Raw genomic sequence first — 23,648 nt, 5'->3', positions numbered from 1 at the left:
AGAATTGAGTAGTATTCTGCTGCACCTTTCTAGAAATGTTACATAAGTGACATATCAATGAGTCCCAGAATCCAGGTGAGGGAGAAGTCTGCACAGGTTAAGGTGGAAAAGCCACAAAGCAAAGATAAGGCTTGTTAGAAAGGTAGGTTTACTTCCCTTTTAAACTACACTTTGCCATGCTGAACACCTTCGTGCTTTTTGGCTGCACTGAGATGCTCTTAGATTTGTTTTATGCAAGCAACTGTGAACCTTGCCAATTTCATAGCAGAAGTGTAGATACAGAAAATGCAAGTCACAGTAAATCTTCTAAAAAGAAATCATGTGGTAGTAAAGGTTTGAGGCTACTGATAAAGTGATAGAAATTCAAACTATAGAACACCAAAGCATTCACTTCTCTTAAGGCAGGGATGGGAAGCATGCAGACCTCCAGATGTCGCTGGACTTCCAATCCCAGCAGCTTTAGTCAGGGTAGCTAATGGGGAGGGATGCTGGGAGTTACAGTCCAACATAATTTGGAGGGGCTTGTGATTCTCACTTGGCTTGGAAACAGGGGCAAATTGGGGGGGGGGGAATGGTACAGGGTAAGCTGCATTTAATAGGGTGTCCAATGAAAATACGTGGCCAAGAGGAAGGGCTTTGGGGCTTTTTTGCCTGTATTTTTTATTATTGTTTATATGTGATGTATTTTGGATTTTATTGTATGTATTGTTGTTTGAAATTTTATACTGTAAGCCGCCCTGATCGAAGGAAGGTGCGGGATATAAATAAAAACTTTATTTATTATTTATTATTATAGGCGGGGTACAGACCGCCGCTTTGCAGCGGTCTGGCACCGCCGCCAGAAGGTCCGCGGGGGAGCCGGAGCCTTCAAACGGCCCGACTCCCGCGCGGACCGAAAAAAGAAGCTCCAAAATGGAGCTTCTTTTTGCGTCGCGTTTGCGACGTAGCGAGGCGCCAGGGGCGCGCTCGCTACGTCAGCAGCGGCGCGACGCGTCTGGACGCTGTGCGTCCGATGCGTAAAGATGGCGGCGCCCATGTAGAAGGGGCGCCGCCATCTTGTACGGACGGAGTCCGTACTAGACCATGGGGCGTCTAAAAGAGACGCCCCTTTTTTAAAATGGGATGTCCGGAGGACGTCCCAAATGTCCGTGTAGAAAGCCCCTATATTTTACAATTCTCAACTCCAGAAAAAATGAGCAAAACCCAGTGTGGCCAATCCAAATCATAAGGCATTTCAGGGTACATTTTATTACCTGGCATCAGCTTCACTGTAGTATTCCCTGGCAACAATATCTTCAAAGAGTTCCCCACCGGTGACCCTGAAACCAAATGCAAGATATGAGGATAAAAACATCCACACTCAGAAATCAAACCTCCTGCTGAAAAGACTTAGAAGATTCCACTTCATCAGACTTTCCTTTAAAAAGCAATATTGAAAAAGATTTAACTCACACATAAGAGAAGTTCAAGTGCTAAGAACAGCTGTTGAGACTGCTTGATAGAAGAAGAGGCATAAAGTAAAAATGAATTAAAAACAATTCAGAGGCCATAATATAGCATAAAATAAAATAAATAATGTATTTCTTGGTGTATACTTTCAGTTTTAAGCCAAGTTGAGATATTTTGCTTGGCTGAAATTGCCAGCTATTCCTTCTCATTGTAGGCAAAAGTTTTTGATTTCAACTGAAAGCCAATGTTATCCAAGAAACACAGTGACATTGTAAGAATGTGGTCTGGAAAGCCACCTAAAATGTAGCCTACGCAGATGGCTGTAGGAAACGGAAAAAATAAATTTCAGTTTCTGCAAATATGTCGATGTTTAGGAACAGGAAGAATGACATGAAGATTTTTTTCAGTCTATAAAAGGAGGTAGATGGTAAACATTATAAAAGATAAGCAAAACAAGAGAAATTAGACAGATCTTGATATGTAATTTATACAGGCTACAGAATTCAGCATTTCTTGTATAAGATTTACCTAACTTTATTTTTGTTTTGCTTTGAATTTAAAAGACATAGCCCTGAGCATATTGACTGATACTGCTATGCAGAGAGGTTTGAAAGAACAGAATGGAAGGAGAAAGCAGAACAATTCCAAAAACATGTTTTATTTAGCAACTCTTTCTACAACCCACACATTTGTGTCAGTGATGAAGGATCAAAGCCAAATAGAAAACACTTACAGATCGAAGACGAGGTAGTGGAAACCTTCTTCTGAAATACTCTCATGGAGCCGCACTAAAAACAACAAAGAGAGATAGAATCAAGAGACTCAGGAACAAGGCAAGAGAGGCAAAATTTAAACCCTTGAGATCTAGGCCAACACCAATGGAAAACCACCACCAAAGCTTTTGGGAGGCTGCCCTAGTGGGAGTCTCCCCTTTCTAAAACCAAGCAGTTGTTGTTGCTTCTTTAATAGCTTTATCCTTCCAATATGCATTGCTGCTATAGAAAATTGCTACTAGGTTAATAATAATTACTAAACCACAAGGGCTCAGGTAGTTCTTTAGAACAGTGCTACTCAAAGTGATGGTCCATGGAGTGGTGCTGGTGCCATCAGCTGGTGCTCCCTGCCAAGTTAGATAGCTTGAGATGCCCCTCTTAATAGTATTCAAAAGTCATAATCATACTAAACAACTTATGGTTTACTAAGGATGTTAAGAAACTTACCATATTTTAAATGGGAAGCCAAGACTAAGAAAGCAGCAGCTTCATGAAGTTTGCAGTTGTTGTTGTTGCATGTCTTCAAGTTGTTTCTGACTTATGGTGACCTTATCACAGGAGAGTGTGACTCACTGAAGGTCACCCAGTGGATTATAGTCCAAAGCTCAAACCATTACACCATGCTGGTTTTCAAGTTTATAGGCTAATAGGGATTAGACTTGGATCACATGATGCAATCTTAGGACATTAAGGATCTTTACAGACTGGCCTGAAAGGCCAGCCTGGGGGCAGAGTCGGGACGTAGTGTCCTGATGATACACGCCCAACTCCGCCCCCCAGGGCATCTTGATGCCATGCACCTCTCCAGACAGCGCACAGTGTCATGGCAAGCCTCTGGTGCTGTGTTCAAGTGACGCAGCCCCAAAGGAGCACCATATATCTGTGCCACGGTAGCTATGGCGCCCTTTTGAGGATGCAAAGGACCCGCTTTTTTGTGCCTCCTTTTTGCGCCCTCAAAAGGCCGGATCGGAGCTGTGGTGTGAGATAGCTGTGGCACTGATCCAGCTAGGGAAAGGGCAGCTACTGGCCGCCCCTTTGGTGCAGTCTGTCAAGCCCCTAAGTGGATAACAAGCTAGAACCCATCACCAAGGCTCTCTTGAGTCCTTTTGTTTCTCTCACTCTTAACAGGGATGAGGGAGGGTCCCCCCTTCCACTGTACTATTTCCCTGTTATTTTCCAAAGCCACTATGATAATTATACATTTCCCTTTATACTGCAAATAGTGACATAAGTCAGAAATGACTTGAAGGCATATACCACCACCAACATGAACAATTTAAATGAGGAAAATGATATGATGGGAAGTCTAAAACCTCTCTCCCCAGTGCCATGCTGCTGATCACTGTGCCCACATTATCACAGCTATTATCACTTGCACCTTACTAACACCCAAACCCCCTTGAACCCCCCCCCCCCAGTAACCTCAATCAATTTCCCCCTTCAACTGTCACTGTCTGTAACATGGGGCTAAAAATAGGTGGCATGGTAGCACAGAAGTGGAGGCACAAGACTAATGCAAAGGTCAGCACAAAGGGAGAATGAAAATGGAAATTCAGAAAGAAGAGAAAACTTTGCATTTCTGTCATAGTCAGAGCAAGCCAGCAAAGTATATAGGTCCTGTTACTCTCTGCTCAAGTAACTGCTGATTTCTGACACTGCTTGAGCAAGGCAAGATGGGGATGCTAGGACTCCAAAGGTCAAGAGAAATATAGAAGCTGGATTAGGTTCCATGTAAAAGTGAGTGAGACATATAAGCTTATCGCATTGCCCCCAGGGACATGATGGGGGCGGAACGAAAGGGAGTGGGATGGGAACGGAAGAGGGCCAAGGATGCATTTTACTGCACGCCGGAACACTGCTGCCACCGGACGTTCCCATTCCGTTCCCGATCCATCTCAGAGGAGGCGATTTTCGGGAACTGTTCAGAGGTGTTCCTGAAAATTCCCTCCTCTGGGACGGATCAGGAATGGAATGGGAACATCTGGCACCATTGTTGCCGTTCCAGTGTGTGGTAAAACGGGATTTAAACTAGATTCAATTTTTTAAAAAAACCACAAATGTGGGAAGTTTATCACACATAATGACCCCCAACGTGAAGTAACATGAAGTTAAACCAGAGATAAAGCAAAGAAAACCGGTAGCTTTTTATTTCCAGGAAGTTCCGGTTCTCTCTGCTTTGCGTTTGGTTTAACTTCGCGTTATTTCACTTTAACTGCAACATTGTCTGATAAACTTCTCACATTTGCGGTGGGTTTTTTTGGGATCTCCCTAGTGTGATAAACTGCAAAATTAAGCCACATATTGGAGTATCCTAAAAGGAAGGCCACAGCCATGAATCTGCAAAAGCTGAGCAGGGCAGTTGAGAATCGGGTGACTTGGAGGTCTTTCATTCATAAGGTCATCATTGGTCGAAGGTGACTTGAAGGCAGTTAACAACTACAACTGCAACTAATACTACTAGAGGTAGGGGACATAAAGAACTGGACTCTTTAGGGTTAACACAGAAAGGAATGTGCAGGAATATCACTTTTTCATTGTCCAAGGAAGGAAAGTGCAACATCTATTTGTGAGTCACCACCACTTCAATTAGTAAGGTATCCTACTGGTTAATGATATCAACTAACTAATAAAATCAATTAAGTTATTAATTCAGTTACAATTTTTTTAATGGGACAACTCAATACTTTTGTTTTATTTTATTTTTTTAAACAAACTTTACATTTCACAGGTGTTTCTTTACTTAGATCCCAGTTCTGTTGGATTTCTGAAAAATGCTTTCTTGCTTTTTGCCAGTCCTTCAATTACCCTTTTTAGGCACAAGATTCAAACCTCAAGAGCAGAACTGGTGGCATAGAACTCTTGAACTCATCAGTCTCAGTAACTGATCTCCCCCATCCCCTCCATCCTATTTCTAAACATGATAATCTATATTACTGAAGCCAGAAACTTCTTATATCTATACATTCTGGAAGACATCAGAAAGTTGCAGAAACACTTGAAATCCATGAGACGTAAAGACCAAAAAAACAAGGGGGGAAAGGGATGGGAAGGAAAAAAATCACAGCTTCATTCTGATAGTGCAGGATTTTCACTTGAACTTAAATAGAAATTTAATACAAACATAATCATTTTTAAAATCATCTTGTAATGTAAACCTAATTAAGTTTTTTTTAGCTTACTAAAAATTAACTAAACACACCAACTGTCCTGATTGACTATAGTGCACCAAAAGCAAACATGAACATGAAAAAGTAAAACCAGTGTTAGAAAAGGGGAGAGAGAGAGAGAGAGAAAGGCAGACAAACACTGTGGCAGGGAAAGGGAAGTTGTGTAAAGACCCATATCATAACTTCCTTCCTGAATGTTTGTTCATCTCTTTCGGAGAACATGTAACAGAATAGCTAAGTGAAACACAGTCTGAAGACCTACTGGAAGTCTTACCTCTATTATGAATTCAATATGTGAGCAAAGGCAAACCTCAGAATCATATTAAAGTTAAAAAGACTGACCAACCTTGCAGGACTGTCAGGATATTTGCTGAAAATGTATATGAAGTCCTTTTAATACTCCTGCAGTTATTTTATCTTCTTTGGCATGCTGAACTAATGCAGTGTTAATCCTGAGAGCATTTCTGCACTGTGGACTTACAACAGGTTACACTTCTCTTGCTCGTGTGTGTTTTATTGCTGCAGACCTTCCTGCCCTGAATCCTCTTTCCAGCAAGATAATATTAAATTAAAACCCAAATGACATCAGAAAGCCTTCTGCTAATGCAGGGGTAGGCAACCCTTTTGAGCCGGGGGCCGGGTTGCTGTCCCTCAGACAACTGGGGGGCCGAAGTAAAAAAATAAATAATTAAATAATTTTTTTAAAAAATTAAATAAATAAATAAACCGGGACAAATGTAGGATAACATTTTCAAATGGTGGACACTTTTTTTAAAAAAGTGGAGGACACGCAAAAAAAAAAATGCTGATTTTTTTTAAAAAATGTTAATATAAATGCATGTTTCTGAGGCGTCTATAGACAATTGCCCCCCTTGCCCCTGCGCGCGATAGGCCAAAGGCCCCGGCGGCAATCGGCGGCAGGACCGGACTGGGGCCGGTCCCAAGGCCTTGCCGGGCCGCATCCGGCCCACGGGCCGCAGGTTGCCTACCCCTGTGCTAATGGATACTTACCCAGAATTAATCAGTTCCTTGCTTTTTAACATTCTGACCATCTGCTGAAACTGCCAGTTAACTTTACACTTATTTTACAACTTTCATTTAAAAAAAAATTTTTTTTTTTAATTTACAGATTTAAAATGATGGCTGAAAATGAAATAAAGGCATGTGTCTTTTTATTTATTTCCTTGTTTCTGGTAATTTAGTAATGTCTGCCTTCTTTGGTTAATAAAAGTGTAGAAAACTTTGCCAAAGAGATCCTGAGCATAAAGGTTACCTGCATGTCCTATTCAAATAGGAATACAGTGGTACCCCGGGATACGAATTGATCGCGTTACGAAATTTCCGGGGTACGAAAAAGTTAGATTGGAAAAAACTGTTCCGGGTAACGAAAGATTTTTCGGGTTACGAAATTCATTTCGGCGCGAAATTTAAATGCGAAGCACGGCTAGCGGCTTTCCAGCGCTAACGGAAAGCCTTTTCGGGTTGCGAAATGTATCGGGTTACGAATGGCGCCGCGGAACGAATTAATTTCGTAACCCGAGGTAGCACTGTATGTCCATTACATCTGGGTGGAGGAGTGCCTGTCGCAATGCTATACAGCAGCATATGGAGAGGAACATCAGAAGAGACTATTTTCCACAATTTCACAGGAACAACAATGGTATTTTAAGAACTACTGTATACATTCATGTATAAGTCTAGAAATTTAAGTCAAAAAATTGACCCCCAAAAAACCTTAGTCAACTTATCCACAGGTAAATGTAAGTATTGTACCTTAACTCTTATTTTAAAAAAAACAGGAACTATCCCCTGGTGACAGGGAAGAGTATTATATATCCTGGAAGCACTGGCTTCTCTCTATTCTCTTATCCATCCAGGATTTAGTGTGAGCACAAACAGTTATGTCTGTTGGAATTTTGTAAGTTCTTTGGCATTGTTTTCCTTTGCTCCATCATTTAGATCCTTTGTTACATGCCCCTACGTTTTACCCTCAACTATTCATGGGTTAAAATCCATAATTTTGGCCCCAAAACTTGCCTTCAACTTATACATGAAGTCGACTTATAGTCAAGTATATCCGATATTTACAACCATGGCCGCAATTCAATAGGAGCAGAGAATAAGCATTCCTCACTAAAGCAAAGCTTGTTCCAACTGCAGAAAGGTCAGCCTGGAGAACTTTCAAAAGAACTCTTCAAAGTGGATGAACACACTAAATGATTAAAATGATTACAAATTGACATATGCGTTAACACTACCAATGCTATCTAGGAAAGAGATTTAGGGGTTGTAGTTAACCACTCAGTTAGCTCATTTTACAGCAATTGTGAAAGGGGCAAGTTTTGTGCCAGAGTTTATGCATTTTATTATGAAAATATAACTGCCAGATAATGCCTTTATCTGATAGTGCAGCTGTATCTGTAAGACCTGTGCACCATTATAGAAAGGAACATATAGCTAGAGACATCAAACTTACTGAGAGACTGGAGTCCCTTCCAGTGAGTAAAATGTTTGAGCATTTATTTTTAGTCTCTCTCTTACCTTTTCCTAAAATGACTATAAGGGATTAAATGGATGGCTACAGAATTATAGCCAGGAGCAACCAATGAAAGTATGTGTTTGTTCTATACTCCTTGGAAAATAAAGGTTGGGAAGTGTGGGATAGAGTTGATATTTAGAATAGGGAGCTTCAGTAAGTTGTGAAACTCACTGGGTGACCTTAGTCTAGTCATTCCCTCTCAGCCTGATGGACCTCACAAGGTTGCAATGAGGATAAAGTATGGAGTGGAAAACCCATGTACCATTTTGAGCTTGCTAGAGGAAAGACTGTAACACATGGAAGCATTCATGCTCAATGCGAATTTCTTCAATATCTGGTGAACATGTCTGAATGTGGGCAAGCTGCTGTTTGCTGGAAGAAAGTTCTTTATTCCTTGGAACACAAAAGTTAGATATGAAGTGCTATTATATCCATTAACTATATGAGTTTACTTTGAAGAGACCACACATGCAGAACATCTCAAGATGTTATGGAACCTTTCTCTGGCCACCAAAATTATGGTAAGCAAGTAGTGAACTTCCAACCTTCTTACTTAGAAACACTGGTTCATGAAAATGTGGAGAATGGCCAAAATAAGAAGACTGAAAGAAGTTTTTTGCGGGGAGGACCCAAGCTGACTTGTTTCAAATTCATTTCATGGTTTTCTTTCAGCAATCCTGTGAAAGCTATAATTTAAATTTTAAATACAGTGCGCCCTTGGTATACGCGGGGGATCCGTTCCGGACCCCCCCACATATACCAAATTCCGCGTATGCTCAAATCCCTATTGTCCCCAATGGCGGCGCGCATGCACGCGCGCCGCCATTGGGGACAAAAGTCCCTAGCTTACCCTCTTACCTTTTTCCCCACTTACCTTTTTCATCGCCGCCGCCGCCACCTTGGCCTCCGAGTCGCTGTTACCGGCAGCGGCGGTGGCAGCGAGAAGGCATGGCCCAAGCTTCGGCCTCCTCGTGGCTGCCCCCTCAGCAAAAGGGCCAGGAGGCAGCGGTGAGGCCAAGGCCGGGCGGCGGCTCCACTTCTTCGCTGCCACCTCCGTCGAAGGGCCAGGTGACTACCTGGCCCTTTTGTGGAAGCAGCAGCAGCAGCTGCAAAGAGGCCAAAGCCTTCCCTGCAGCCCGGCCTCACCGCTGCCTCCGCGAGAAAGCCGGGCGGCGCTGGAGGCCAAAGGGCCTCCAGGCAGCCACCCGGCCCTTTTGCGGAGGGGGCAGCCACAAGGAGGCCGAAGCCTGGTCTCCAGGCTGGCCTCCTTGCAGATGCAGCCTTCGCAGAAGGGCCGGGTGGCTGCCTAGAGGCCCTTTGGCCTCCAGCACCGCCCGGCCTTCCCGCAGAGGCCAAGGACCATGCCTCCTCGCCGCCACCGCCGGTAACGGCGACTTGGAGGCCAAGGTGGCGGCGGCGGCGATGAAAAAGGTAAGTGGGGAAAGGGAGGGAGGGAAGGAGGGAGGCAGGAAGGGAGGGAAGGAAAGGGGAGGGTAAGATAGGGACTTTTGTCCCCAATGGCGGCACGCGTGCACGTGCGCCGCCATTGGCGACAACTTCCGGGTTTGCCTTCCGCGGATGCTCAAATCCGCGGAAGGAAATCCGCGTATAAGAAGGGCTGACTGTACATGTCTATGGTCCTTTCCTATAATATGAGGTTTACAACATTCAGTTAATACTTTAGTTCTAATATATGAGGATTTTGTGAAATCCAAAAGTATACATTTCAAGTGAGGTATGTTAACTTGAAAGCCAGCATAGTGCAGTGGTTTGAGCATTGGATGACAACTCTGGAAACCAGGGTTCCATTCCCCATTCAGTCATGGAAACCTACTGGATGACTGAGTCACATACTTAGCTCCAGAAAAACCCTGTATAGGTTCGCCTTAGGGTCACCGTACATTGAAGGTAGACACCACCACCACCACGTTCTTTATTGGTAATTTTTTTTTGAACTGGTATAAATAAAATATAGCAGAAAGCAAAAGCAAAAACAAAAAATGTTGGCTGCATCTGCACTGCAGAAATTGTAGTTTGTTGTGGCACCCAAGCTCTCTGACAGAGAAGGCTAAATGTTTACATTTTACAGAATTGCATAGCAATGAGCCATGGCAGTTAAAGTGGGATCAAACTGGATTATTTCTGCAGTGTGGATGCAGCTCTTGTGTAGTAACATAAATAATCCAATGAATAGGATGACACCATGGTATTATGAATCCAATTCTGGCTTTGTGAAGAATTTATTGAAAATAAGCAAAGCCAGTTAAGACTATGGGTAATATTTCCTGTATCAGACAAAATGATCCAAACCAGTCATCACCATCTATCCCCACTCTGCTCCAGCAAACTCGCCTGACCCCTCTGGAAGCAATCCCTGACAAACAGCCAAAGGGACCTTTTGACTTTGTAAAGGTTATTTATTCATGCAAAGGGCAGACATACCTTTGGCTTCCTGAAATGGTAGTGTTAGTGCTTTTAACTGTATTTGAGCCACAGGAGAATGAAACCATACTATAAGTAATAAAATAAACCCCATTTAGTACACTCATTATGTACTCTGTTATTGCTCAATTAGAACAAGGCCTGATAACCTGCTTCCATCTCAAATATTCCTCTGTTATCTCCACCTTAGTTTCAATGTGTCCTCTTCTAATTCTTACAAATACAACCTTGAAGTTCAAGAAGTCTCTGTCACATGCCCCAGATTTTAGTAGTACTGCAGTCTCTCTGAAACATTTGGGTTAAGTGAAACTACAAGTGATGATATGCACAGCCAAAGGCATTCTTGCAATGGGCATCTCAAATCCTTTGTGCAGTAACTCCAGCATTCTTTTCTGGTTTAAAAGAAGACTTATGTGCTGCAGCCTCCAAATTACTCTGGGGAATCCTTCTGCAACGAGACACTCTGAATAAATGCCAGGTACCCAGAGTCAGCAACATTAACCTCATCTCTGGGCATATGCCAGGCAGCCATTAGGAAGCATCTGCATCTCACAGAGTATCATTAATGGTTCTCTCGCTGCCACCACTATAGCTGGGGGGGTGAAGGGAGGTAGCTACCCTACTGAACTCAGTTGCAAAATAAGTGGTGATAAAAGAAATACAATGAGAATGATTGCTCCAACTTGTTTCCCTCCCTCCCCAAAATACTACAATCAGCATTAAGGTTATATTATCACAACAAATATAGAATACACACAGCCTGACAGAAGGCAAAGCAAATGTGATCATCTGCAGCAATGCAACTGATACATAAATTGAAACAGATGGATGCCACCCACTCACCATTTTCTCCCAACTGCTCATTATCCCAAAAGAGCTAGAACACACATGGAAAGGCTGGGAACTGCCCCACCACTTCTTCAACAACAGGTTGAGCAGCAATCCATTGCCACTCTCACTTATAAAATACCATGATGCAGGTTCCCAGTAGGAGTTAAATGCAGAGCTACAACTGTCAAGGGCAGCTTAGCTTCCTACCCCCAGCCTTTTCCTAATTATATTAAAATGTGGAGAATTTTTGCTGCAGCTGCTGAGACTGCTTCCAGAAAGTCTTTCTTTTTAATTAAAAGTTTGCTATTAGAAAGCATTAGCGAGTGTAATACAAATAATCCTTCATAAATCATCTGCTTGAACAGCTAATGGCAGGGTTCACAGGAGTGGTAGCTGGTGACATAAGGATGGTTAGTGAACAGGACACTGTGTACCACTATTAACTAGTCCCTTTGGATTAACCCTCTTGACACATAGGTCCTGCACCCTACCTAAGCCACACCAAATTTGAACTGGGAGCACTGTATTTTATGTCTCCGATAACAAAAACGCTCACTGTCTACCACTCAAAACTCAAAACTGAGATACGTATTCTCATTTTGAACAAAGATGGAGACACTGATGGCTCTTCATGTAAAAAGAAATGACAACAAATACAGTCATGGATTAAGGTGGAGAAATATCTAAGGAACAAATGAAGAAGCCACAAGTACACGGAAAGGGAACACTGGAGAATTATGGACATTAAGGGTAGCAAGGGAGTGACATGCTGAAACTACCATCGATATTGCCTTTGTAAACGCCTCATTTATTTCAATGTATAAGATAATGTCCCAGTGGAAGACAGTGGAGGACGCTACTGCATTTTCCACTCTAGCACCAAAAATACTTTCTGGCCAGTCAGAACAGAACACTCCACTTTCAAAATCAAGATGATGATTTGTGAACACTTTTAGTTACCAGCTTTCTGCATAGCATAATTAGCAAATGGAAATCATCAGCAAAGTAGGAAATGGAAGCAAAAGGGAAGACTAAAAAGTATAATACAGGCCTGTTACAGACTGCCAAAATAAAGCTGCTTCGGGTCTCTTTGGAGGTATGCTATTTAAATGATGCATGCATCCTAAGAATCCGGAAGCTGCATCAAAAGCTGCCCTCCAGTGCTTAGGAATGGAGTGTGGCTTTGGTGCGACCTCCGGACTCTTAGGACCCATGCATCATTTAAATAGCATACCTCCAAAGAGACCCGAAGCAGCTTTATTTTGGCAGTCTGTAACAGGCCACAGTAAGCTGGCAAGACACACACAATTATGGCTACCATATATTTCAAGGAATGCTCTTAAAATGAAAGACAGCAGGCCTTTCAGAATCATGATACTAAGAGCTTCCAATTTAGTCTGTTTCGTTTGACCACAAAGCCACCCTGGGTAGATTTAGCCCATGATATTTAGTAACATATTATTAAAATTAGAGCATCAGTGGTGAAATCGGCTATGTGGTTAGAACCTTCGGATCAATTGAAGTTATGCTCCCATTTAATCAGACAGATTTTCCCCCCAAAATGCAATTCAAATTTTGCAATTAAAGCTCCACAAACACACATGTTCATTTTTGGTAATTAAAAACAAAACAAAACAAAACAAAGAAGAATCCTGTGACCTCTTAAAGATAAAATCACTTTCATGTGGGGTTTCATGTCCAGGACTAAAGTTATTTTTACCAGTCGTATAAAGTTTGTGTGTGTGTGTGTGTGTGTGTGTGTGTGTGTGTGAGAGAGAGAGAGAGAGAGAGAGAGAGAGAGAGAGAGAGCGAGCGATTTGACTACAGACACAAATCCACAATCCCATAGAGAAAAAAATAATAAAAAATGATGCTTCTGTGCAGGAAAAAAACCCCACACATTTTGTGCATGCCATCCCTTATATTTCACAGTAACCCTGTCTTGCATTTCAACTCAACTGTATAGAACTTTCTGGGTACCTATTTATATATGGACACATACAATTGAGGGTCCCTGTTCATTCATCATGTGGGTTCTAGCAGACAGCAGACATTCAGTATTTGCACTGCCTTCTTTTGTGGGGTTTAAAATTGCGGAATTGCTTTTTTGTCTGCCCAGTGCAGTATAAACAGCCCATGGCTCTCATGATCCCAAGATTTCTCCTTTCTGGCAATACAGCTCAACAGCCACAGAAGCTTTGAAGGTCACCAAGAGAGCCAAAAGCAGCACAGAGATGCTGAGCTGTCAAGACATTAACTGCCGGCAAGGACCAGAAGAAGTAATCACAGAGCACCCAAAAGGCTCAATTAGAAGACTGTGCTCTCAGTATGGGAATTATTCTCCAAGATAAATGGGAAAGGAAAAATAAGGAGAAAAAATAAGGACAAACACATCAGAGAAAGCATCTGAAAGCACAGTGCTCCTCAGCAGCTACAAAGCTGAACTAAAACAAAGGAGAGAAACAAAAAGACTGGGTCTCTTCTAGATCCCAAAAAAATGAATATTCGAATGCACCTCAAAAGCTCATCCTCACCCATTCTCCACCTATTCAAAATGAGGGAATTCTGTGTAGATCAAAATTGTCCTCCACAGATTCTCTTTCTTCTTTTTCTTAAAAGGAGCAACTTGGTCCAATCTCCCCATAGGAGCCACCCTCTCCTTTGCATGGGAAGTGTTTTTTTTTTAAAAAGAGGAGGCTGGATGACACCAAAAAGGGAAGGGGAATGCGGATTACTATTTTATACCCTAGAAACAGCTCCTAGAACCATGACAACCCAGGCTTCTCTTCAGCAGCTGTGTGGCCATTCCAAGGCACAACTATTCAAAGCAGGAGCTGAGAACACAGTGAACTGTGTCTACTATCAAAAAGATCTAAGTGGACAGTCGTATGTCCTTCCCTTGCAACTACAGGTTCACACGGGAAAAGTGGAACACCCCACGGAGCATCAAGTATGAGACAGGGAAGCTGGTTTACACTGGCAAGCAGATACCCATTTGGGACACAGGGGCCGCATTACGCTCAGCCCACATAGCCAGGCATTGTCAACTCTGACAAGTACTGATTCGCCATGGTGTCAGACAGGACTTGTTCTTAGTCTTCCCAAGTAATCCCAGGCAGTTTCCCATCCAAGTGCTAACAACACCGGATCCTATTTAGCTTCCAAAAGCAGATGAGATCAAGTATGTTCAGGGTAGTAAAAATTCATGAAGGAAAAAATTGAGGGCAGGATACAAGAATGCTAAGAGACAGGTTACACACCATCTTCACTGGTGGATTATTATTTTATCTCATTTAAGAATAAGACTACCTTTCTTAAACTGGTAAGGGTAATTGCTTGGCAAGCAGCAAGGTGGCAAAACATCTCAAAGTGAATTGGCAAGAATGTTCTGGGCCACACACACATGGAGTTCAACTGCTGGTAAGAATTTACTACAAAATCATGAACAAAGAAAAATGGTGAGGAAACAACAGCATGAAACTGCGAGTTTTAATATGTACTTTGCTGATGCATACATACAATGTGAGCAGATCATTTTTCTCTTAGTATAAATACAGAAATTGTGGTGATGGTATAACTCCTTTTAAGAACAAGAGACAGACAAGCAGAGATGCAGCCAGAGGAAAGAACCAGGGTAGGATATTAGTGTAGGGAAGTTTTAAGAGTGCCCTAATTATGGCAGAGAAGTCAAAAGCAGGTACATAATCAACCTTCACATTTTACAGTGATTGCAAGGAATATACCTCTTTGCAGCTGGAATGATGGCAGAGGTAGCATCAATTTTCAGAAGGGTACCAAATCATCTGATTTCTTGAGCTAACCCAAATGCTAAAGAAATGTGGAGCAATGCTCCTCAAAGCACAGATTCTGCTACAAGGTGGCCAACCATCTGCCTAGCCTGGAAGTGGTGCAGCTTTGTGAAACAAAAACAAAGCAGTGACATGTGTTCAGTTGAGTAGGACATGACTGAAAAATGGCAACAGTGACTTAAGAAGCCAACTCTTAATAACAGTTAAACCTTACATGCTATCCAGCCAATCCAATTCAAAAGGAAAAGAAACCCTACAAATGTCAACTGATGTTGCAGTATTGGTTTTTAGCTAATACTCTGTGCTAGTATTGCTGCTTAATTTCTTAAAAAAAATACTGCTTGGACTCACAACTTAAGGTGCTGCTTATTTTTAGCATGCTTGCCTTGTTTTAAATTATGAATTGGTTGCAGCTGATGGGAGTCCACATTTTACTCCCAACGACATCAACAGGACAAGCAACCATGAGTAAATAACTAAAGCACACATAACCTAGCACTGTTTTATGCTTCTTCTTTGTACACTGTCTGAGCTATTTTAAAACTAGAGAATGAACCTATTAATTCAAATAAATTCCTCCTTATCAAAGCCATGCCCTTTTGCAATTATGATAATACAAAGCAATATTTACTGAAATTCTTATGCTCAGATATGCAGTCTTAAAGACCCTAAATCTACAAAATAACGACACTTTTATTCAGCCAACCAAAATGCACAAAATACATGATATGCGTTTTGGTTGGCTGAATAAAAGTATCACTGTTTAGTTGACTTTGGATGTTACAGCACTTTGCTATATGGCCAATATGGCTATCCCTGAATATGTTTTCTTAAAGGCCCTGTAGAAGAAACAAAGGAAGTGGTTTAAAGAAAGCACTGGGAAAGGATTCAAGTATAACATGCAAAAGGTCTTTTGATACTTTAGTTCTCAGAATGAAAAATAAGATTTGGATCCTTAGATTTGGATATGGAATTATGTGGTCCTCCAGATGTTGCTCCACTGAAACTCCTATTGGTCCTTACCACTGGCAGTTGATGTCCAACAACATCTGAAGAACCACACGTCCCCCACAGCACTATCTTGGATGCTATTTCTCTATCTTGAAATATCCCACATTTATGGTCCAAGTTCTCAGAGCTAGAGCAGTCATTAGTATCTTAGAGAGTAAAGTCCAAAGTGAGAGGATAATGAAACTCTGTAAATGATAGTGTTAACTTCAGCATAAATCAAAATTTTAAGCGTAAGTCTGAAAAACTTCAGACAAGGGAACCACTTACTTTGTTTCTAGAGGAAGAAACTTTTAAAAATTGGCAGTGTAGAAAGTATTGTTAAAAATTTATCCCCTAAACTAGGGAATGTGTAACATGGAATTCTAATGGTAACATTTCTTTTTTTTAAAAAAAGGCCACTCTCTTCTTATACCCAGTTTCAAACTAACTGAATATTCTTGTAATGCTGAAAATGAGAGAGAAGGGTAAGCTGTCAGCATACATCACATTAGACTGTGCCCATCTTTGTAGACACTAGTAAGTTACAGCACCCTTGTCTCAGAATATGGGTCAGCAGAGGACCCTATCTTAACGTTCTTCTGCCCAGACTAAGTCACACTTAACTGTTTGCCAAAGAATGGAATGAGTCTAGAGAAAGTTCACAAACATACTCTCTCTGGATTCTAATTTAGTATGTGTATTTGGACTGTTGATGTTTTGGAAAAACACTGCAGAGCTGTTCTGCTGCCCTCACCCAAAACAGTGTGCTTCAGTGAATATTTTTAATTGAAAGTGGCCCATTTTGCTTGATACTACTAATTCAAGACTGTCATTCAGATTTTGCTGTGCTCTTTCTAACAAGTTTGGACATCACCCAACAACACATACAACAGAAACTGCATCACTGGATTCATAAGCCTTAAAAAAAGATAGCAGTAAAATTTCTATCATAAGAAGGACTGCTGATTTTTCTTCTCAGTAAACTAATTACCTGTCATTTATGATGACCGACTGGCCTGCAAACAGGGATGTAATGCATAATGAACAAATGAAATAAGAGTGGGAGTGAGCAAACAAAAATATACTAACAGAACATCTCATATTTAATTGTTCCAAAAGCTGAACAATAAAATGGGAATTTTAAAGCTAGCCATGCCCATTGGTATGCAACACAATCAGGCATACTATATAAGTACTCTGTGTGTATGTGTGTGTGTGTGTGTGTGTATTGAACTCACTGAGTTCAATAAAACATGCCTAAGTAAATGGCCATAAGATCAGACCAATCATTTTAAAAGGATGCATGCAGCTGATTAAAATCTATTTGTAGAGGTGTAGTACAGTGTTATTCACTAACAATAGTCTACATTGAGTACACCAGTTGCATAGAATCTAAGAGAAGATTACTACCTCCTGCTCAACACAGGATTCACAACCAAAGGTGGCAGCCCAGCCTCTACTTATATTACCTCCAGCAAAGGGGAGCTCACTACTCCCCATGGCAGCCTGTTCTGCTATCAAACAGTGACTGCTGTTGGGCGGTCCTCCTAATATCTCACCCAAATATGTTTTCTTGCAAATTCCATTTACTCGTTCTAGGCTTGTCCTTTGGAGCAATATGACATTATCTGGACAATGTTGCCTGCACTCAGTTTTTCTTATGCATGAATTAGTAGACAAGGGTTCGAATCACAGCACAGTTATAGAAACCCACCAGATGACCTTGGGCAAGCCACATGTTGTCAGACTCAGAGAAAGGCAAGGGCAAACCCTTCTGAACAAATCTTGCCCAGAAATTAGGGTCACCGTGAGTCGGAAATGATTTGAAGATGCACAAAACCAGCCATGTTTCTGGTAGTACTTCACTGCAGTCCTGAATTTGGAAAAGTAACCCGTCACTGTTTTTGTTCAAAGGTCCATTAAGTAGCTAGCGGCTGTTACAGTTATTAACGTTTAAAAATGCTTCTTTTCTTATTTCTCAGGAGCACTTAAAATGGCTAACTTTCATTCATTTTCTTTTCTTTTTTAAAAAAATGGAATATTACAAACCACTGGCTTGTGGCACACAATGTAGTCCTTAACACTCACAGTAGAACATGAGGTACAGCACAAACCAGAGCATGAATGTGAACCAACTGATATTCTTCTTCTGCCATTTAGTGAAGTCACATATATATATATATAACTATGAAAGTAATTAAAACTCTTAACTTAAAGTGCAAAAGGATTTACATTTTCCCTGATTATTACAATTACTGCAACTTGGTGGTCCCAAAAAAGAACACACTACAAGTAATTCATTCACTGTAGTTAGTTATTTTGAAGTTTCTTCAAGCTCTGGTTCAGTCATGAACTAAGGTAGATGTAATTCAAAACACACACACACACACACCAATAAATGCAACACTGGCCACTTAGTCTTACAAAGCTTCCAAAGTATAGCCAAACAGAGGTGGTCTTTTTCAGCAAAGGAAAATGAGCCTTTTCTCCCTGCATTCCACAGCCTTGAAAGCTGAACTGCAATGAATGGGACATGATGGGGAAAATTCCACATGATTTAAAGAATGTACAACTATTCTGTTGCTGTTTGGCAGATCTAGTAAACAGTAGTTTTGTCAGGAACTAAACTTTATTTTTATTTCCCCCTCCAATTCAGTTTGAAGCTGTTCCCACGATCTTGCCACTGGGTTTTAGTCCTTCATCAAAACCTCCAAGTGGGTAATTATCCTGCTCCTTGTTCCTCTGAGTGAGAGAAAATAAACCTGCTCACAGGATGAAAACCATGGAAACCCAGACCTGGAATGAGTGGCACTCCAGCCACAGACAAGGGGATTTATAGCGTAAAACTAAAGATTATCAGATCTGCTGTATTCAGAAGCTAGTGGTCAAAGGGCTGGGGAGCTGGCACTCTGCATTAAAGACTTCAGGATCTTTTGAATGCAGCCTTTAAAGGAACGCTCAGGGAGAGGAGCCAAGAGACGGAAGCGGGGATAGATCCAAGAGTTCATTTGAGGCATGATGTGTCAAGCAACAAGTCCTCCGCTTAAGAGCTTGTGCAGAACATCAATGGCTCTGTGTGTAAGGAATGGTTCTATTATAGCACATAGCCTTGGAGAGGCAGTTTAAAGAACCACTCCCTGTGAGCGAAGCTACACATTCAGCAGGAAACACAGTACATCCAGTCCCATGACACATAAAAAGCAGAGATAGAGGATGGGAGGCTACATCTGTAGCATAGGAGGAATGGCTAAGGTGAACATATTTAAGCTTTTCTCAGTCTGACCAATGTTTCTGCATCTTAACTCTCCACTTGCTTTGCTGCACTTTAATTTTTTACCTCAGCTTTTCACTGAATTGCCACTTGCAGAGAAATGGAAGGCTTGGGATCTCAAGCTTCATTAGGGCAACTTATTTATTTCTAGGCCCACCTTTGCTAGCATCGAAACATGTAGTAGTGGAAAATTTTTCACTCCAGAAATGGCACACACATACACAGTTGATAGGTCTCTATCAGCCATGATAGCTCTATGGAACCTCAGATGCATTACACTTCTGAACCAGTTTGGAAAAATTAATTTATTGGACTATAAATCCCAAAATCCTTCAGCCTGCATAGCCACATCTTGCTGGTTTGGGAAGAACTATACTCCTGAATATTAAAACTGGAACAAACAGAAAAAATACATGACCTTGAAGCCTTGTTAGTGAATTTGCAGAGGGAGCTGTTTGGTTTCTCTAGAAGGCAGAATAGAGAACCAGTGCGATGGTGCTATGATCCAGAAAGGCCGTTCTTATATATGGAATACAGTATATCCCTCCATTATACATATTCCCAAGCAGAACAAAATAGCAGGGAGGAGGTATCAGCCATAAGCCAAGAGGGCTTCAAAATTTCATTTGGTCTCTAGGGAACGAGGGGCACAGCATTATGTGAAGGGAAATGTGAAGAGGAGACCAATATTGAAATGCACTTTTTCTGAAGGAATATCTGTTGAAATAGAGGACAGATAAAAACAGTCCATCCTCAGAGGTGGGCTACCTTAAGTTCAAAGTAGCTCCCCTATCCATCAACTGCAGCCAGCAAAATGATTGTTTCATTGTACACTCCCTCTGCCCAAGAGAGACAACTCGAGCAAGCTTTATGCCCCTTTGAAGGCATGTTGCATTAGTACTCACCAATATTTGGATGTTTTAATAATCGGCAGATTCGAGCTTCACGTTCCAGTTTCTGGTGATCTGTAGAAAAGAAAAGAAAACGTTAGTTAACATCCTCTGTTTTGGGTCCTTGTTTTGAACCAAATGGCAGACACAATGAAAGAATGATCACAAATAAAAAGCAGCAGGCAATGTATTTTCAGGGAGGAAAAAAGTTCAGTTCAGCTATAAAAACTGCTGCCACCTTGCTACAGAAGTTACTACCGGGCTTATAGAGCTGCTGTTACATAATGACTAAGAGCATAAGCTATGAATTAGGAAATCTCTGGTTCAAAGCTAGACTTATAGTAGCTTTAGAAAAAGCCATTATTCTCAACATCTCTCTCTCTCATTCCTTCTCTCATTCCCTCCCTCCCTCCTTCGCCATCACTCTCTCTCAAAATGCAATTCTAAAATTGTGGGATAATAGTAAGATAATAATGTACATAAAACATTTCTTGTTTACAACTTTCTCAGCAAACTGTACTACAAGCCCCACAAGGCAAGCTGAGATTTAGTGCAAGGTCACAAAATGGATTGCCATGGCTGGGAATAAATTTGAGTCCAGAGAAGGGGGCTAATGAAGCCCCGCTGGAAACTGCTTTCATAGTGGCAGTGCCACTACTGGAAGCGTCCTTTCCCTTTCATTAGACAGTTGAACTGTCTTTGGTGGCAGCTAAATGAGAGAAGACTCCCTTGATAACCTGAAAGTATTGGCAGGCTAGTGCTCATGAAAGCAGTTTTTCAAGGTGTACATCTAAACCAGTGGTCTCCAAACTTTGGTCCTCCAGATGCTTTGGACATCAACTCCCAGAAGCCTATTTCTGGGACCCGAAGTCCAACAAATCTGGAGGTCCTATGGTTTGGAGTCACTGATATTCTAACAGATGTCTGCCCAGCTCTGCAACACTTTGCAAAGCCTTGAACCTTCCTTCATTTCTTGACAATGCACATCCCATAGGTTGCATGTTTCTTACAGAGACCCCTCCTGTAGCCCTCTGCATGTTGCCACTAAACTTATAATGTCTCCCCACTCCACTGTGAGATATTACTGTAATTTCCTTCTTATTACTGAGATTTGTGGCTTTGCCACCACTATAGTAACTGATGCAACTTTTATTCTTCACTGTTTTGTCCAATAATAACCATAAGAATTTACTGCTGCTAATATGGCAGCCAATTCGTTTCTCTGACCCTCAGTGAAAATCATCCCTACTACCATTTCAGATGTACAGTAGGAACTGGCAAAGAGTATTCCTTGCCAAAGAAAACTGTATGACATTCATGGAGGTTGCCATAAGTCAACAGGTGACTTGAAGGCACACAGACAGATCATCACTGCCTCTTCAACAACCATGTTGTAAGAATCCTGCAATAGAAATCAGCTGTCAAAGAACACTGATTTATGCCCTCTGTGGAAACGATAGATTCAACTACAAGATGTTCTGGGACATACTTCTAGAGTATTCTCTATGTCTGTTTCAGTTGGATGCTGCTGGGGCTGATCTGTCACTGATAGGAACCTTTAAAAAGTGTTTTAGTCAGAGCAATGCAACGCTAACTGCAAAACAAAGGAGGAGAATAAATGAGGACTGAATATAAAGCAAAGGAAAATGAACAATAAAAAGAACAATAACATAAACTAAAATGATAAAAGGAAAAAAAGGTGAAATGGCACTTAGGGTATGATATAATTTTGGCTAGGGAAAACTGCTTCTAGAGAAAATAAAAGGAAAGGAAAGACCAAAGGAGAAAATACAGCCAGCCTCCACAACTGCAAGCTTGCCATCCGCGGATGTAAGCATCCACATTCAGAGATAGCCCCATTGCCGCTAATGGTCATGTGCACATGTAGTTACTGTACAGCAGCCATGAATGCATCACAATTTTATTCATCCATAGGTTGAGGGGGGGGGGGTCAGGAACAGAACCCACATAGATAAGAAGGGGCCAATGTATTGAACTGAACCGAACTGAATAATTCAAAGATATAGCTGTGTTAGTCTGTAAAATCAATTTGTAGAAAGATCTTGTAGCACCTTTGAGACTAACTGAAAGAAAGAAAGTTGGCAGCATGAGCTTTCGTATGCATTTAGCCAAATGTTTCTGAGAAAGCAGGTTGAAGTCTACAATGCTCATGCTGCCAATTTCTTTCTTTCACGGGTGCTACAAGCTCTCTCTCCATAATGAACTGAAAAAAGTAAGAGAAGACAGAAGGTCTCTCTCTTTTTGCTCTGGTCTGTTTGGTTTGTTTATTTATTCTATTCTATTCAAGCATTTATGTATCACCTCTCTGCCTGCCATGGCCCACAAGGCAATGTACAATAGATAAACACAATTTTTAAAATACACGAGTAAATTTCCAGCTCGGCCATGAAACCCACTGGATGAACTTGGGCAAGTCACATCCTCTCAGCCTCAGAGGAAAGCACTGGCAAACCACCTCTAAACAAATCTTGCAAAGAAAACCCCATGATGATGGGTCCCCATAAATCAGAAACAACTTGAAAGCGCATGATACACATACACAAAGCTTTTAAAAACCAACCTAAATAGACAACAAACACTTATTAAAATAACTGAAAACAAGACAACTGAAAATAGTATAATCTCGGGACAAAAGCCCATGTGAAACAGCACCATCTTAGCTCCATAATGGAAACTCAAAAGGAGGTTTTGTGGTTTCCATCACTGGGAAGTCCTGTTATCAGTTGACCATGATCAGTTTTTTTAAACATCTGCAATGGTTACCAGTCTGTTTTCCAAACATAAACCAGGATTTGGGGTTTACATGTAAAGCTCTCCACTCCTTGGGATCAGGGTAGCCAATGGACTTCCCACCTCCACAGCAGCAACCCAGGCCCTAAGAAGCCTTGCTTCAGGCACTTGCCCAACTGAAGCAAATAGTAACTTGAACGAGGGTCTTTATTTGTGCCCAACGAAGACTTTACTTATTTATCAAGTTTAATTCATGATATTATTGTATCTGTTGCTTTTTAAAACACTGTTTATGTCATTTTTATACTCCTGTTATGTCAAGTATATATATGGAAGCTATGTATATTGACAGAGACTAATAACATGCTAGTTTTCTGTGTGAACGATATTATTTTATATGGCATAGGAGTCAGTCATATGAGTTAAATAATCCTGGCAACACCCATATACATGGCTGAGATGTTTCTGCCTCCCCACCCTCCATGGACTTTTTATTGTGGTCTTCTCTAGCATACCAACACCTTCCTTTTAAAATTCCAGTCCTCTGCCAAATATTGGGAAAAAGAAAAAATCCCAGATATAGAAGAATGGGAATTAAAGGTACATGAAATAATTGAAATGATAGATTAACCAGAAGCCTTGACTATGAAAGCTCAAACAAATATTTAGAAGACTAGGGAAAGGTTATAGATTATTTAACTTTGAAATGCGAGGAAGCAATTAAAGCAAAATACCA

The 23,648-nt window shown here is 41.2% G+C and overlaps 1 protein-coding gene across 25 annotated transcripts in view; it reads right to left on the bottom strand.

Moving 5' to 3' along the window:
- CAMK2G (calcium/calmodulin dependent protein kinase II gamma) overlaps positions 1-23,648 on the bottom strand; it is a 181,362-nt gene that overhangs the window by 71,536 nt on the left and 86,178 nt on the right. For all 25 annotated transcript variants that reach the window (XM_089510762.1, XM_089510769.1, XM_089510768.1 and 22 more), the window contains exons 3-5: positions 20,177-20,236; positions 2,183-2,237; positions 1,254-1,319 (exon numbers count right to left, since the gene is read on the bottom strand). In XM_089510762.1, coding sequence (XP_089366888.1) covers positions 1,254-1,319; positions 2,183-2,237; positions 20,177-20,236 — 181 coding nt within the window. The remainder of the gene's footprint in view (positions 1-1,253; positions 1,320-2,182; positions 2,238-20,176; positions 20,237-23,648) is intronic.

This window comes from Sceloporus occidentalis, unplaced genomic scaffold (assembly GCF_023333645.1).
Source record: "Sceloporus occidentalis isolate IW3139 unplaced genomic scaffold, rSceOcc1.0.p SCAF_2, whole genome shotgun sequence".
In the NCBI taxonomy this organism is placed as follows: Eukaryota; Metazoa; Chordata; class Lepidosauria; order Squamata; family Phrynosomatidae; genus Sceloporus; species Sceloporus occidentalis.
Note: the sequence above shows the minus strand (reverse complement) of the source record. Positions and strands in the feature narration are given on the sequence as shown.